This window comes from Pundamilia nyererei, unplaced genomic scaffold (assembly GCF_000239375.1).
Source record: "Pundamilia nyererei isolate P.nyererei 1_Seehausen unplaced genomic scaffold, PunNye1.0 scaffold00152, whole genome shotgun sequence".
Classification (NCBI taxonomy): domain Eukaryota; kingdom Metazoa; phylum Chordata; class Actinopteri; order Cichliformes; family Cichlidae; genus Pundamilia; species Pundamilia nyererei.
Window position 1 is genome coordinate 761,752 of NW_005187553.1, and position 18,028 is coordinate 779,779.

An 18,028-nucleotide genomic window follows, 5' to 3' on the forward strand; every position below is an offset into this window, starting at 1 on the left:
CTTGCACCGTTACACACGTAAAGCTTTTAAACATCACCCTCATTTAGTAGCACCCAACCTTGTAACAGTAAGGCAAAATAAGAATCAGTTGTTATCCTTTAAATAATGACTTGAGGGTTTTTTTTGTAACTTCTACAGTTCTTATATGTAACATTTTAAGATTCTGAAAAGGTACAAATGCTGTGAATTGAAGAATAAAAAGACAAACATGGCAACATATTACAAAGTTTCTTTAATTTACAACTTTTCATAGTGAATACAAGCTACAGTTTACTACACTACAACACACACACAACTTATTTTACAGTATTGGATAACTTCACTACTTTTAACTTTACTGTTCACATCAGTTTTACTATTAAAGTGCATTTCAAGTGTTTCTCTGATGGACACCATTCCAGATGTTTGAAGTCACAGATGTGGACAGGTTTCTGTTTGAAATTTGGTTCTCTCTTAAAATTATTCACCACAATTAAACCCTCAGTTTTATTTATCTGGTGTCATTTTCTTTTCTTCATCCTTTGTTCACTCCCTCCATTCTTATGTTGAACATTTAAAGACATAATTATCAATATGTTGCATTACATACAGGCAGACGCTAGGGGGCAGCAGCATAAAGCAGGAGGTAAACTGCTCATCTGTGGCTTCCTTGCTCTTCATGACCTACCCACATAAAAACGACTACTTAAACAATGTCTGATTAAATAAGATTCCCCTTAACGCTCCTGCTGCTTCAAATACTCAATCTGAGGTAATGATCTCAAGCTTTAATAAGTTTAATTTATTGCAGTTGTGATCATTTGTGGTGTAAAGATAGAAAGGTTCAAACTAGCTCAAGTCTGACAGTGCTATGAACATAGATGGATGAATAGGTGGGAGGTGTTTTGACCAGGAAGAAGAATAAGGAGATAAACAATGAATGCACCCACATAAAAATGTAAAATATTCAGCTTCAGCACAAATACATTAAAGACAATATTTGTTTGTCAGTGAGACAAACCTGTCACAGAAAAGCAAGAAGACCAAAGAGGAAACAAAAAAGGTAAAAAAACAAAACAAAAACAACAACAACTAAACTGTATCAGAAGTTTTAGGCCGAAGCCCATCATGTGCAATCCTGACTGTAAACAGCACAGTTACACTGGTGTGTCAGAGGGAGATGTTTTCCTTTTAGCCCTGGTTGGGAGAATCTGTCCCTATGTGCAACACGAGGTGCAATACCCACTCCTAAACTCTTTGGTGGCCCTCTATTTCTCAAAACTCATCTCAATCCTCCTTAATGTTTCCTCCAATGGATTTTTTAAAATGAGTTGAAAAGGAAGAAAATAAACAAGAAGAAGGGAAAAAAAAGAAAAGAATTCAGAATCAGCCCACCAAGTCCTCATGTTCCATCAGTGGTTCAAGACGTAAGGATTTGTGAGAGATGGAGCTTCTATCCCTTTTCTCTCCGTCCTCACAGCTCAGCCCCTGTTGATGGTGTTGTAGGACACCTGTGATCCTGGCTCAAGGTGATTGCTGGCACCCTTTTCTGTCTGCCTCTGGGGACTCTCGCCGTGATCCACGATGGGCTCTCTGTCCTCATCCGGGTCAGAATCTTCACAGCGAGGCAGCTGTAGCATGGTAGTCAGGCCATGCACATCAGACATCTTGTGGAAGGTGCGTAGCAAGAGGTACATCATCATCAGACCCAAGAACAGGTACACTGGAGACAGAGAGAGAGAAGCCAGGAGAGAAGGGATGGATTTTTTTTTAAATGTAAGGATATTTAACAGAATTTGACTGGTGATTAATTTCGATAAATGTTTCAGCCTTTCTGCTGTGGCTCCAAATACCACATAAAACCACATGTAGGTATTCTCTCTTTGACTGTGCTGGTGATCTGTTTATTATGCAACACTGAGGTTGGAAAAAGCAATACTGCAGCAGGTGTGATACTAAATCTATCAGCTTATGAAAACCAGCAGGTTATGAAAATGTTAAAGCTCTTTACAGCTTTTAGGCATTGGTACACTACCAGTACATGCAACCACAAATAGCTGTGTGGTGCATTATGTGCAGAATTTCAAGTATATTATTTGTTGGTATTAATTAAAAATAAATACTACAAAGATGCATGGTTACTTTATGATCTTAGACAAGCAAGAAACTTACAAACTCATGTAGCTGGTAAAGAGAAAAGAAGTCCGAATACACTTAACTAACAACCAATTTTTAAACATTCATTTAACCAAAAGGAGAACAAAAGTGCCCTCAAGGTGGCAAAGGTGAAAATAAAATCTCAACCTTTGTTACTTCTGCTCTGATTCTTGCGAGTGCCTTAAAGAAATCCGTGTGGTTTTACTGTGTAATGTGTGCATTAAGTGGTCCACAGAGTTCAGGCCATGAGCAGCAGTCACTCACAGCACAAGCAGGCCAGCTCTAAGAAAACATCATTCGATGTTACAAATGTAACGCATGTTTCATATGAATTAGTCTGACTAGGAGTTTGAATCTTGTTCTCACAGACTATAAAACTCATCATGGTTAAAAACAGCAGCTGGTGACGAGTTTAAGATTGGTTTAAACTCCAAACTTCCCAGAAGATTTACCTCTCACTGCATCTGTGTAGGTTGCCAGTCATTCAGGTTATGGTAGTTTTATTTAAAGGCTAGCAAGACTTGTTTTTTAGGTTCGGGGATTCCCGGGTATTTATTTGCAGTGCAGTGGAAGAGCCCTGCAGCAGTTGGCGAGTTGTTTTGACTTGTTCTTACTTAGGCAGCGATCAGTCTCTTCAGTTTGCAAGTTAATAGGGTCAAGCTGGCAGCTACGATCAGTTTGTGATTATAGATGTTATCGGTATAAGTTGCCAAAAGGTTGTGCTTATTGGTGCAAACTAACTCAGACTGATTGCCAACATACTGGGAATCAATCTGTTTTTAAAGTAGACAGCAATTACTTGCAAACAGTCACAAATCAGAGAGCGATTCCAGTCAGTCACCGTGACTGTTTGGAGAAAGTTTGTCTCCCACCAGGCAACCTGTGCATAAGGTTAACAAGGTTGTTCTTCTTCAACTAACCAAGGTGCATATTTATCCAGCATGTCCTGGGTCTGTCCCAGGATTTCCTCCTACTTGGACATGCCTGACACCCATGTATGAGGGTATTAGGCCAAACTAAGGTTTTGTTTGCTCTAGAACATCGTTTCTACAACTTGACTGCAGTCGACCAGTCGATTGGACATGATTTGGAAAGGCATGCACACAGAATAAGTTAGCAAAAACCGATGTATTCAACTGTACAAAATACGTTTCAACATGTCTGAAGCCTTTAAATAGCATAGCTTTATAGTACACTTCATTGTACGCATTGCATTCAACCTTAATTTCACACAATCCTGCAAAGAATGACTTAAATACCACCAGCAGGAGCGATGGAAAACTCATAATTCTCATAATGCTCAAGAAAATGGCACGACGACTGAAAATGATAGAAACATCTTTGCTAACAGAAAACTGCTTAAGCACCCTGTCCAGAAGATTACCTACTCTCATTTACCACATCCACATTATTTTCTGAGTTATACATAAATATATATATAGTTGTATACAAACGGCAAATGTAAAGTGACAGAACACAGTCCTATAGCATGCAAACGTAGGTCTGCAACGCTCTTCAAAGCACCTACACTGCTACCAATGCATAACCATGACAGCATATTTAGAAGGAAGAGGAGCTAAAGTAGTTTTTCTGTTTTCAAAATAGGTTCCTTTTCAATTTTACCACACAGCACTTCGGCTGAGGAACAATGCACCAGGCTGCAGTCTGTCACTAATCCTCTCCAGAACCACCAGGGGCTGTTTGGGTTAATCTGACTCGACCTACACTGTTATATAAAGCAGCCTGAGGGACAAGAGAGCAACATCGCCGGTCCCTGTGAGCTACTCCACTCGGCCTCCTTCCAACCTGAAGTCAAGGGATTAGCTGTGGGCAACACGAAAGAAAACACAGCTTTCAGCAGAGCTCCTGAGCTCCTCAAAATGAAACACGTTAACAGGTGAGATCAAAGGAGTTAAAGTACTACAGGGTGAATTTTCCTTCCTAGTTAAGTTGCTGGAGGGCTCTGAGGAAAATTAAAGAAACTGTGTGAAATGCTGCATTCTCTCAATCCTGTAAACAGCAGAGCTCATTCATCCCAGTGTGTGTCTGTCAGATATTCACTGTAGATATTCACTCTGACCGAGCCCACAGAAAAAAAAAAACAGCAAGCCTGCTTTTAGACACAAAGGTCATTCCAGCTCTGACTCGATTACTGAAAGGAAGCCCACAAAGAAGCTGAACAACAACAGCCGACTATGGAAATAACCTCCATCATGTGATAACAGAGTTTTTTTGATTGCCAGAAATAACAGACGGGCATCTAAGTAAGGTTTTAAACACGACGCACACATGCACATTTGACTCATATGGGAATACCCTCCTACACAGCGGTGGGCAATTGAGAAACGGGGACTGTCGTGACAGAACTCAATTCTGCTCATAATTATCTCTTTATAAGCTTATTAGTGCAGCCCTCTCACAAATACCCCTTCCATAATATCATACACTAATAAACATGTTATGGAAATGCACTCTATAAAGAGCACAGTCTTCATTTACTAATAAAACAAACAGTTTAGAAGCTCGACTTTAACTGATAACTGTTAACATCAGCCTGTTAAAATGCTCAGAGAGCCTTAACATGCAGATGTTAAGTGTGTATTGATCACCACGGTCACCTCCTTATTTTAGCTGCACTGTAAAGTATGGCGAGTGTTGGTGCAGAATGAAAAGGATTTGAATGCATGCACCAGAGCTCATAATTATCCCAATAATTACAGCGATTTTCAGACACAATTGGGAGATGTTGGTCAAAGTCAGAGAAATGAAAACCCTCCAGAAGGCAAGGCAGTCTTAATGCTCATAAGTAACCTTCAAACACCGGTGAGCATTTATCTGTCATTTTTATAGCATTACCTAAATTAACTTTTATTTCATTGGGTCACAAGAAAAAAAATGCACGCATAGAATAATAGATTTCAATTCAACTCCATCCTGAAGACAAGAGCTCTTTGTTTCCTATGCTTGGCATGGACATGGATGTCTATATACCACTAAACAAAAAGGTCTTCCGGGGTTACGTGGGCTATAATTACAGCCGATGATTGATCTAAGCACTTACGCCCGACTTCACAGTCTGAGTGCTGTTGCACTTACCGAAGAACAAACGTCAAAGTCAGATATCACTTTATTTTGTTTTTGTGCGATTCTCCTCAAAGTCAGCTCAACTTCAAACGAGCTACACAGAAGAGTGAACTTCAATTTACAATTTATGAGGAACCGCCAACCTGTCAACCATGACTTGGTAGCGAGAAAAAGGCAGCGAGAGGTGTTACTTCTCACATCAGAGGTGAGAATGAAGACAAAGCCACAAAGGTCAACTTCTGTCAGAGCAGCAGGACAAAAAAAAGATTCAAGAGATTTTAATTATCTGTGAGTGTAGAACATATTGCCAATATGTTCTACACTCACAGATCTCAATGCATCTCATGCAGTTCCTTTCATTGCATTGATTCCAGTTCTCTTTTTAAAAAATACTATTAACTTTTCGGCCCCCAGTACTTCTCTCTTTAATGATTTTTGGAAAGACCGCCCTCCTCTCACTCTGTGCTTCTGCAGGTGTTTCAGATATTGTGGTGGACCTGCTCCCCTTTACAGCTCTGCAGGCATGTAGCAGCTACGTGTGACCCTCACAAGACAAACCACAGCAACCTCGGCGTGTGCCGTGTACCCAGGTTATCAACCATCGCTACCACACCCACAGGTGCAGTGGAGTTTCAGCTATATTCTTAGCCATCCATCAACATCAAAGCACAAACACCATAAAACAACCGGCTTTCTATCATGCTGGAACAAATTTCATGTTTTTTTTTTTAAATTTATGTTAGAAGTAAATAAATGATACCTTTTCTTTTTAGTGCAAGTCACAGGTCACATACAGTGTGTTTGGTGGTTAGTTACAGGAGCTGTCCAGGTTAAAAACCTGGTTGCTCCCATGTATTTACTCATCTTTAGTCACCACAGTTCAAACAATGCGTGGAGATTTTCCAGTAAATAAAAGGTTCACATTCAAAGCACACTGTACTGGATGTATTATTCTATCCATGATTACCTTCTTCCCCACCTCTCTTTGTGTATTTCATTTCACCCTATTCTTAGCATACTACTGTGCAAAATTTTAAAGCAGAGTTAAAATTTTGGCTGGACTATGTGCGGCATCACAGGCACGCATATCCTCGTGCACATGCAAGTTTTTATACAGAAATTTCAGACATGAATATAGTCACCTAAGCACTGAACCCCAACTCAGAAGGTTGCTTTTACTTATTTATGATACATTTACTGTGAGATTAGGACTAAGATTAAAAATGGTGGTATGCAATTTTAAAGCATGTTTGTAAGACCCGACTCTGAGCTTAAACATGCACTGATATGAGCTCTGCTGTGCTCTGGGACATGATGAGACAACACCTTCTTCTCAAACATACAGATAAGCAGTCTTAAAGGAGAGGTGTGTTAGCCTGGGACTGTGACTTCAGGGCCATGTCGTTACTAATGACTTCCACATAAGTTGATCCACTAAAGTGAAGTGGATCAGCGAGCAACTTTGGATAGAATAAATCCACTTAAAACATAGTTGGACAGCTTGCACTTCATCTGTGTTAGCATAAAATCCAAACCAAATAAAAGCTTCACTTTCAGACCATAAATGAAAGATTGAAGCAGTTGCCATACCACTAAATATTAGTTTTGAATTCAGCATCTTAAAACCTCGCTCCTCACAGCCAGAGGTGACCGTATTTGGATGAAAAGGTGGAGTAATACGTTACAGACTAGAGCTAAATTGTAGTAGTGTCTGCTAATCAGTGCCAAGTAATAAGGGGTGCACAGCTGATAGAAATATAGTCTTGATCAAGATAATCATCTTGATATCATCTGCTGTTAGGAATGATCTTCTTGTGGCCACTAGATGAGCTGCAGTTTTCAGCTCTTTGTTTGATTTTTTCAGAATCAGATTATGTTTATCTGTACACAAAGAATTTGTCTGTGTCATTACAAAATTAGCTTTCTTTATGCTTTCTATTAGCTTAAGTTAACCTTAGTCTGCTTCCTCCTAACTGTGGTTATCAGCAGTATACTAAGTGGATTCACATCAGTTTTTGTTTTTTCCCATTATTTTATGTTAGAATCTGGCCGATCTGATGATATTACAGATTCATTTCTCTTTTTCTAAGCCAACTTTCCTAACTCTGTGTCCTAACTCAAATTTGAAAATTTGACCTGAGCCCCTTACACAGAAATTATACATGCATTGTTAAGCGTTAATGCCTTATGTTTTAATAACAGGCAAGTCTGACATGATCAATGAGAACATCTGTGTCTGTGAAAGTAATGTAACATCAGTTTGATTAGAAGCAAGTCCCCCGCCTGTAAGAAAAAGAGCCAAAAATTACTTTAACAATGTGGTTTATCTGAGCTGTAAGCTGGTTCAGCCCGTGGCTGCACTCTAATTGAGTGCACTGGATGAATGCATTTCTAGTCTACAAACAAACGGACTCACCCATGACAGCACCAAGATACAGTGTCCTATACTTCTGCTCTGGCTGCATCCCTGGCACAAAATCCCCCAGTCCAATGGTGCACAGAGAGATGAAACAGAAGTAGACGCCATCCAAAAAGCTCCAGGACTCCTCCAACTTGGTGAAGATGGCTGCTGGCACCACAAAAAAGCACAGCACCACCAGAAACAGCAGCAACACAAAGTGGACAGCAGTGGCGGGCCGAGGCTCCAGGCCTGATCTCTGAAGCAGGCTCACCGGAGCGAGGACCAGAGGGTACAGGAGCCTCTGGACACAGGCGGTGAGCACCAGCATGGTAAAGGGAACTCCTAACAAGGCGTAGAAGATGGAGAAAGCTTTCCCAGTGTCAGACAGAGGAGTGGATTGACCATAACCTGGAGGAACAGCAACATGACAAGCTTTAGAGGAAGTGGGAAATTAGATGAGATGATAGAAAAGACACGATAGAAATTGTTGTGCTTTTTCTTTACGAGAGTCATTCAATAAATCTAAATGTAATTTAATTAAAAACATTAATGTAACACTTTAAAATATTTGAGCTGTATTGTGATTTTGCAAGCTGCTATTTCTGGTGCTGTTGAACTGTATTGGATTACAAAAAAGGGATCTTATGTATTTTGTCCTTACTGATATAACTCAGATGCACAAAAACAATATAAACAGTATAATGCAGTCAAATTAGCAGCCTCCACATTGATCATCAGCACTCAAGTCAATACAGCTCCAAAGGTTTCTAGCAAAAATGGAGCGTTATAACATTAATGAGTTACTGGACAGCTGTAGAGCATAAAAATAGATTAATGTGCTAATGAGCACACTGATGTTACAGAGTCAGGTAGAGTTATTGGCTGCAACAGCAGCACGTAATTTGCCCCAGACTTTTTAACTTGAAGCTACAGAAAAACAGCAGCTTTAGTCAATGTCAGGGTACCAGTGCTGGTAGGAAGACAATAAAATTCAGACTCCAGCATAAGCAACTCACTGAGGATCTGTCACAACTGCCTACAGGGATTATCTACCAGCAGAAGTGAAACTACTGCAAATGAACCTTCTGCTGGAGCTTTAACCTGGTGGCGTGATATAAAAGCTTTACAGCAACACAAAGGATAGGAACGAAAACAACAGCTGAGTGCAGTTAAAAGTACCTCAGACTGAAAACACTGACGCACAGAGCACTGACCAGAGAAAGATAAGACCAGAAAGGACTGTATCCTGTAAAACTGTTTATACAGTGTAAATATATGTAAATAATCAGCCGGGGTGGGGGTTAGGAAGTTCCTTTATATTTGGTTTGTGCAAACAGCACACCATCTGCTGTATGTGATCACAAAACATTAGGTTACTACACAAACGCCAGAAAACAGCTTTCATTTTAAAAATGGAGCTATAAAACAACCATCCAGCCCGCCGCCTGTGCAGAACATCTGTAGCCCTTTAAGTTACAGCTGTTCGAGAAAAAGTCTGAATTCTGCCTGCATTTATTTAAATGGTATTTTTCAGCCTGTAAAAGAATGACACAAACATTCCTGAGTAATAAAGAAAACATTATTATCCAGTCCTGCCATAATAACGTTATCCAAATCACTGGCCACATTTGGATGATGTGTTTACAAAGGTGCTGCCGGGTGTTCAAAGTACAAAGCTGTCTTTGTCAAAATCATCATCTCCAAAGGACATGGACATGAGCTGTGTGTAAAGTGTACGACTACAAAAACCTGGGCAAATGTTTCTGTTGCCACAGACTGGTCTGCTGTCTGCAGTGTGAACGTGGTCACAATGTTGATGAGACAATGTTGATGTGCACGCTAAGAACGAGCACAGCCTTTGTTTTCTAGGGGGTCGTGAACTCATGCTTTAAAAACATGACGCGTTTCACAAACTAAAGATTTGATGTCACTTTGACTACAGAGCAGCTGAGATGACGACACAATCTCCTGTCAGTTAAACCGAAGCCTTCGGGCGTTTAACAGAGTTCAGCGTGAGCTCTCTTTCAAAGCAAGCACAGGTTCAAGACAGATGTAGCTAAAGTTACTGTGACGTTACACACGCGCGCACACATATGCAGTGGACTATACTCATCCAGACAGCAGCAAATACCATAGAAAGTACCATTTCCCACTTTTAGTGTAAACTGGAAAGCTTGATAACGGACACATGGAACCGTTTATCTCTGCTGATGAAATCTGCATCACTCTGACCGAAGCAGACCGCTCCACACGATGATGCCCAGTGCTGATATTGCCCGTTGGTTTGATGTATTTGGCTTTGATCTGACTTTGCAGTTGTCACAAATAGATTACATTGAACCCTTTTACCCTGTTATGCCTCTGACACTACCAAAGCTCCACTTAGAGCCTCAGTGAGATTATCTGAACTAAAGTTTCTATCCAGGGGCTTATTCAGTGCAAAGGTACACAAAATTAGATAAGACAAATACATTTCAAGTTCAAGTTCAAGGTCCTTTATTTGTCACATGCATATTTAAAGCCATGGCAGGGTCGGAGATAACGTTTCTCATATTTTTTTAAACCAGCAAAACACAGGAGCTTACAGGCCTGTCTTAGTGTGGAGCTATTGTTCTTTGTGTTGTTTGTATTGCATATACACACACACACACACACACACACACACACACACACACACACACACACACACATACATTAGAAGACTGAATCAAGAATGTAAACAAATCAGGGTAAAAAGTATCGCCCTGTAAAATGGATTTGGGAAATTTAATTTTGCTTCTCTTTGTGATCGTTTTCCATGTTTTATGATCATTGCACAGTTATTAGCACCTGGCTCCTTTTTTTGGTAGCTTCTTGATAGCGCTGCAGTTTTGATGTAGATCTGTGGCCATCTTTCTGTCACACCTTAGTAGTTTGTGTTCCTGGTCACTTTGTCCTTGTCATTTCTGCTCTTATCTTCAATGCTTTTGTGTCCCTGTAGTAAGTGTTGCGTCTCTGGGTGTGTGCGCAGAGTGTTTGATCAATGATGTCAGCCTCTGACTAGAAGGCATTTAAAAATCACATGGAAGCTGTTGTTTGGCGTTTAACATCTGACAATATGCCATTTATCCAATGTGCAGTGTAACATTTCATCCACTCGGTCCCAGCTATACCGGCTCATCAGCTGTTAGCTGCCTGCAGACTTTTAGTAAGTCCCCCTCCCACCTTTGCTCTGTCCAAAAGTTCAACAGTGACACTGACAAACATTACAAAGAACATGAGCTGGAGGTTTTCTCCCTGCTGTTAGGGACACATGTCAGTCACTAAAGCTTAAATCTAGACGTGGTGTGTGGTAAAGCAGGTTGAAATGTTTTTTTTAATTACTCCCCAAAATGTCCACTGATCGTAAAAAAACCCCCAAAACATCTATTGTTGCTTCTACTCAACATACTTGTTGGAGTGAGAGACTAGAAATTTCACTATCTAAGTGCATCTGCTGCTTCCTCTTTTTGCCTTGAATTGAGTACCGGCATGTTAAAAAAAAAAAAACCCTCAGTGAGATCATAACGCAGCTAAACACGTTACACCATTTAAGGAAGTGTCACCCAGCCTCTGCTGAACAAAGGGCCATTCTGTTCTGCTTCATGCATGAATTTGCATTTCTTCAGCGATCATGCGCCAGTGTCATTTATAACAGCAAGCCTGTGAATGTGACCGCCTTCGCAGCAGTTTGCCAACACAGCGGAGCAGCAGTGCAATAAGAGCGGCACGAAGACAGCTGCTGCAGATGTTTGATTGTGACATTCGTCAAAAACTGTCAAGCTCAAGTTGCCAACTTGACAGCTAATTTCTGACAGTTTTATCTTAAACAGTTAGTTTACTCTTTAGGTTGGTTATACACACAGAGACACTGGGAAGACTCAAACATGAGGGCGTAGCAGACACATCGTTTGCTCTGTAGTTTGACCTCCGCCCATTATTTTCTAGTCATTGATACATGCATACTCTTTCTGTAACTTTAAAGCTAGAATTAAAATCTAAGTGTACAGGTTTGTATCTAGTATGTCTTTAACATTAATTCAGATTTGCCACCACATCACAAGCTAGTGTGAGACAGTGACAATATACTGCAATACCTTTGAAGTATAGCACAAAGGGAGGCAATATTGCCATGTTAATATTGAATAATAATGATAATTTGCACAAAGATACAGCAATGATAGAGAATTCCAGCTTTTTTGGGGTATTTATTTATTTATTTTTCAGTTACAAAGATATCATGATATACTGTGCATGATTGTTTTGCAATGTATCACAGAGTCACTGGATTGTCTGACCATACCGTGATAATAACATGTCACGAGTTAATCTGAGTCCTACCCCTAGTCTCATCAGAAATACCCTGAGTATTCAATTCAATGTTATTTCATTCATAAAGCGGTAAATCACAACAACAGCTGCCCCGAGGTGCTTTATATTGTAAAATAGAGCCTCTACAATAATAGAGAGAAATCCCAACAAGCAAACAAGCCCCTTTGAGCAAGTATCAGTTAACAGTGGGAAGGAAGGCTCCTTTTTAACAGAACCGGGCTCAGGGAGGGGCAGTTATCTGGACTGAAAATCTGTCACAGTTCCTACACTATACAGAGGCACAGCAGTGAGTGTTTAAAACCCATCTGTAAAACACAGTGGAGACTCTGTCATGGTTTAGATTTGCATTTCAACCACAGATGTTGGCGATCTTGTCACAATTGATGGAATTACGAATGCAGAAAAGTACCGTCAGACTTTTATCAACCATGCAGTACCATCTGGAAACAGTCATTCCAAACACACTAACAGTACAAAAAAAGCACACAAAGCTAGTTTTCCATTGTGTTTTTCCCCATCAGTCATAGGTTGGCTCCATCAGCGCCTGGACCTTAACATAATGCATTTCAATTCTACTGTGTATCACATATGGTGATTCAAAGGGCTTCACATGCATAATTTAAAAAAATAAAAATAAAATAAAAATTCAAAAACTGCAACAGATGGATCCCCAATTTTTCTGTCAGGAGTACTGAACAGATTACAGTTTGGCAGTGGAGGAGCTAAAAGGGCATGTTGGACTATGAGGAGACAAAGTATTTTAACTTTAGTTCTGTAGGATACCACAAGCCAGTGTAGCTGAGACTGGACCAATACACTGTGTTTTATAACACAGAGAGATTTGCAAAACAGTTGCTAAAGAAGCTGTAAGCACCAAAGTCCATCATTTTACATAAGCTGGTCTGAGTGAAGAATAACAATTCTTTCTTCCCAAACTGATAACTGCGATACCATGAGGATAGAGCGGCAGTTAGTGGAGCAGCATGACAGAATAGAGCAAATAAATATCCAAACAGGAGCTTTTAATGTCCTCCAAGAAGCCTGAAGAACTGATCCTGGAGACTAACTAAAGAAATTACAAGAAAGCTTGGCTAAGAGAGTTCAGGCTGTGCTGGCGATTAAAGGCGATCAGACCGAATGTTGACTCTCAGGTTCATCAGAATTGTACAAACTCCGCTTTTGCTTTATGCACTGAATTTACATTTATGTTTGCACAGGTTTCAATAAAACATTGCATTCCCATTTTCCTGGCAAAATTACGAAATAAGGACAGGCTTGAGACTTTTGCACAGCACTGTACTTCACAGCAATTAAAAATCAAAACAAAAAGTATGACCTGAATGCCATCTCATTACAAACCGCCCATCTGGCTTGGCTTGTTTTTCTAGTCATTTTTCTTTCAGCTGAGGTTAATTACGTGGCTGAAACTGCAGCTTTAATCACAGACACGAGAACGTTGTGACAAACATTTTTCCTTCCTGTTACTTAACATCTCAGAACATGCCTTGCTGGCAGGCCCACCATGCACTGCTTTTGCATTTTGCCTCAACATCCTGTTTAAACAGGAAATACATAAAATTAAGTGCACATTGTACCATTTTACTGGGTGTTGAAAAAATGTAGGTAAATGTGCATTTTTAATGGCAATAACTAAACCGGCTGAGAAGCTCTGGAAGCAGAGCGTGAATTTGTACCTCTGAACGACAGACAGCTCTGCGGCTCGGCTGAGAGCGTCCCACAGAGGCCCAGTGTGTCTAATTAAATGTCAAGGGTGTTGTTTTATGACACTGTGTATCCACAGCAAACCTTCACTGGATATTTTCAACAACACGAGGAGCTATTTGGTAAAAATGCATGAAAAATAAAATGAAATGTGTAGAATGAAGGGCTTTTTAAATGCAGGATTTTGTTAATCCATGTTAGTTGCAGGTTTAGCTGCCCAGACAAGGATCGAACCAATCTTTGCTCAAACCTTTTTTCAGCGGAAGTTTTCAATGAATTTTTTTCCCCCAGCCTGGGACCAGAAAACCTACTGATAATGTACAGTCATGTGAAAAAGGAAGTTTTCACTGGTCTCTGCACAATCTGGTCAGAGCATTTGAGCATTTGTGTCAACAATTCCACCAGATTCCCAGGAAGCATGTGGAATTGTTAACATCTCTGCAAACTCACCCCAAGGTCAGACTGTGCAATGCCCAACAACTACATCTGAGACTCCACAGGCCCCAGAGTGGGTGGCTTCAAAGATGTGAGAGACTGCTAATTATACAGAAAACCTTTAAGTTACTGAATCACTTAGTTAATTTTTTTAAAGAAACAAGAGTCCTTTGAATACTCTTTTTCACATGATTGTATATTTAACTCCCATGATTGCAATGACACCATAGAATAATTTGCCAAATGCCAAAGATCAAATTTTAAGGTTATATGTAATGAAATTCTTGCATTGTCACTTAACTTCTCTCATAAAGTTGCAGGACTTAAGAGGAAGCCACAAAGTGTGCTGAAGATATTTCAGCTTCTCCCAAACCCTGTGTTAATGTGAAATGATCTGATCCTACATTTCCCATCAAGCAGCAGTATCTACTCCTATGGTTCTGTCATAAGCTCTCCAGTTATGACTTTAAAGTCTCCAAGCCCATTTCTAACACACGGACACCGCTGATATGAATTTTGCATGTACAGAATACCATTTTCCCTCCAGCCTAAAGCCTGAAAAACAAAGCAAATATATAAACAACTAAACTAATCATATCATCAAACACTTAAGTAACTAGCATTTGGTGCAATGTGCTTTATATTTGGGCCTGCAGGTAAGTGAGTCGTTCAAGGCCAGCAGAACACCACAAAGAACCCAGTGTGGACAACCTGGCTGGTCCCACAAAAACCTCTGTGATGTATTCTGCTCTCACCCAGCTGAACCTTCACTTCCTGTAACATCCAGGTCAGGCTGCTACATACCGAACACTTGCTCAGATCGCACAAGACCCACGAATATTTTGGTAACATCACCGATGTATGACAATCAATTTATGATAATCAGTTTCCCCTTTTCTTAAATACCTGCTTTCATACTTTCAAAGTAAGACCAGAAATAAATCACATGATGAGGGAATTTCCCTCATCTACAGGCAGATTTGGGAATTTTACAGATTAAAAGGAAACAACGTATAGTGGAAACTTTTTTTCTCCCCTGAGGTCGATACATCGGTTTGCGTTTAGGTCTTAAATAGCTCAAGCTTTGAGTCACAGCTACAACATCCATAACACGTGGCAACATAACTCCAGAAAACTGCCACCTGCATTTAACCCAGCATTGTTTTTGTGTTTCCCTCCTCACACGAAAGCCACAGACGTCCCCTCAATGGACTGCAGACTTTCTTTGGTTCAGCCTGTTTGCAGTTTACGGTGTAACGCGTAACACTGCCGAGACTCCACTGTGCGCAAAAACGCCCTCAGGTGTTTCCTCGCCAAACTTTCTTCACTTTTGTTTGCACTCACCGACAGTGGTGACCAGAGTGTTAGCGAAGAACATGGACGATGCCAGGTCCCAGTTTGAGGTAGCGGAGGCGTTTCTGATGAGGAAGACGCCGTACTTGTTGGCCGCCAGCACTTTGAACAGAAAGTTTTCGAGGGACGCGGCGCTGACGCAGCTCTGGTTCAGAAACTCCTTCTTCAGAACTTCCATATCATGTCGCAGCTTGTCCTCCATCGGCCGCTCGATGGTGGAGAAAATCAGGGCTCCGAAAAGCAGGTAGATGACATAAAACAATATAAAGCCTACGAGCAACAGCCACGACCTGCCTACTAAAGCCATGTCTTAGGTTTAGTTCTGGAGCTACTCACTCTGTTCCTCTCTTTTCCTCTTTGTGTGAAAACTATTCAGGGGCTGTCCTAATTGAACTTGAACCCCTCCTTGTCACTGCATCCTCCTCCCACAGCAGGAACAGGGGGTGTGTTCAGCTCAGAGTCCGTTGTGCATCCTGGGTCCTGCACGAATCCAGGTGCGTTTATTCGTTTATTAGACTTAAATGATCACATCTTTCCCGTGATACACCCGTCCCTAATTTCAAGAAAAGCCTGAAAAATATTACCACTGTTCTTAAGAATCACCAGAAAAAAAATAATCTCTGTGCTTGTAATAAAAAACGCCTGAAAAGAAAGAAAGAAAAAGACAAACTAGAATAATAGCGTCTTTTGGCTTTTTATGTGTTCAGGTAAAACCAGAGGGAGACACGGGCTCCAGCGTGTCTGTGGCAGGGCCAGACAACCATTCACACTCACACCTAGTGGTAATTTGGATTATCCAATTAACCTATCCCCACAAGCTGCATGTCTTTGGACGGAGTACCCGGAGAGAACCCACGCAAACACGGGAAGAATATGCAAACTCCACACAGAAAGACCCCGGCCTGATAGTGGAATTGAACTCAGGACCTTCTTGCTGTGCGGCAACAGTGCTAACCACCGTGCTACCGTGCTGCCTTACTTACGGAACAGTAATACCGTTTTTTTCTTGCGTATTACGGCCCAAAGTGTTTTTGCTTTTATTTCGCATGTTTTGGGCTCAGAGGAAGTCCACACCCTTCCACACATTTAGCCCTCCTGTGTCCTCCTCTGAATGTGCCATTCAATATTTTGATAAGCAGAAGAAAAGTCATTCTGGATCCTGATGATGATAAGAAGAAAACACCCTATGAAATCCACTAAATTCTTTTACTGTTCATAACTTTGTTCAGTAGTTCTTCATGTAAACTGAGTTTATTCTGCCACGGAGGAATTCTGGTCAATCAGTTTCCATGATATCCATGATCATCCCACTGCCTTTCCACAGCATTTTTAATGTTCACACGGACAAAAGATGTATGATGATTTATTCTTGGACTATATTAGAACTGTTTATCTTGATTTAAAATTCAAAATAATCTTTATTTGTCTTACACTGGGCCTTTGTGTGGCACCCCAGTTCATCCTCTATCTGAAAGGTTGTTTTACTACCTTTACCCCTCCCTTTAAGAAAGTTTTTTGTTTTGCTGCTGATCAACTGCTGCTCACTGAACAACACCTGCACAACAGGTGGGTGGAGCTGTTGTGCCTGAGCTGACCAGGTACCGATGTCATCATAGAGAGCCAGGGAGAGAAAAAACCCAAAACTGTTTGAAGCATGAGCTTTTGGCTCAAAGGGATTGCTTGTACATTCATTGGTCTTATTTTTCAAAACTTCACGTCTCATCCATCCATCCCTTCTGCTTATTCAATTCAGGGTCACAGGGGGCTGCAGCCTTTCCAAGCTACCATAGTGGGGGACATCCTGGACAGCTCGTGACCATTACAGGTCCCCTTTAATTAAAAGTCCCTTCAGCAGCTACAAGTGGGAGTGTAGTAATTTTGAATTTTATCTCTAAGTACACCATGTTGCAAAAACATATAATTTGTTCCATTTGTTTAGTTGAATCTATGGAAACTGCAAAAGATAAGGCATACAATGGTATTTGTGCAACAACAAGGGGATTCCCAAACGGCTCTTGGCCAAAAACTTGGCATATGTCAGCATATGTAGTGTGCAGTGTGGACATAAAAAATTTAAAGAAACTGGACAAGTTAGTCAATGTTTTGGGAAAAAACAAAAGTTGAATTATCTGAAATTCATGTCCTTAAAGGGGAAAAAAATCCTGCAAAGACCTGACACAGGCCTGAGAGACACATCTGGCCCTTCGGTTGATCCAGCTGTTCATGAAGCCTCAGCAGAAATGGTCACAGTGTAAGGGAGGCTGTCAAGAAGCCCGTCTTAAGGAAGGGAACAGAGAGAAATATGCCAGATTACACTAGAACTGGACTGAAACTGGTCTTATACCGCGATTAAGCCAAATTTAGTCCTAACCCCACCATCATTAGAGCAGCGTGGAATCATCATGACAGAGAACAAGCTGCAAAGAAGCGCTTTGAATGTCCTTCAAGAAGCCTGGACAGCTATGCATGTCATCTGTACTGTATTTCCCACAAATGTTGGACTTCCCCTTTAACTCAAGTTGGCGGAAACTTAACTGATCTGCCGCT

At 40.7% G+C, this 18,028-nt stretch overlaps 1 protein-coding gene across 1 annotated transcript; it reads right to left on the minus strand.

Moving 5' to 3' along the window:
* Positions 1-1,040: 1,040 nt before the first annotated feature.
* kcnk6 (potassium channel, subfamily K, member 6) lies at positions 1,041-15,952 on the minus strand. The gene is made up of 3 exons (XM_005744999.2): positions 15,473-15,952; positions 7,637-8,029; positions 1,041-1,702 (listed from the first exon to the last, which is right to left on the minus strand). The coding sequence occupies exons 1-3, from the start codon at positions 15,786-15,788 to the stop codon at positions 1,461-1,463; spliced, it is 951 nt and encodes a 316-aa protein (XP_005745056.1). The 5' UTR covers positions 15,789-15,952; the 3' UTR covers positions 1,041-1,460.
* Between the last annotated feature and the right edge of the window lie 2,076 nt (positions 15,953-18,028).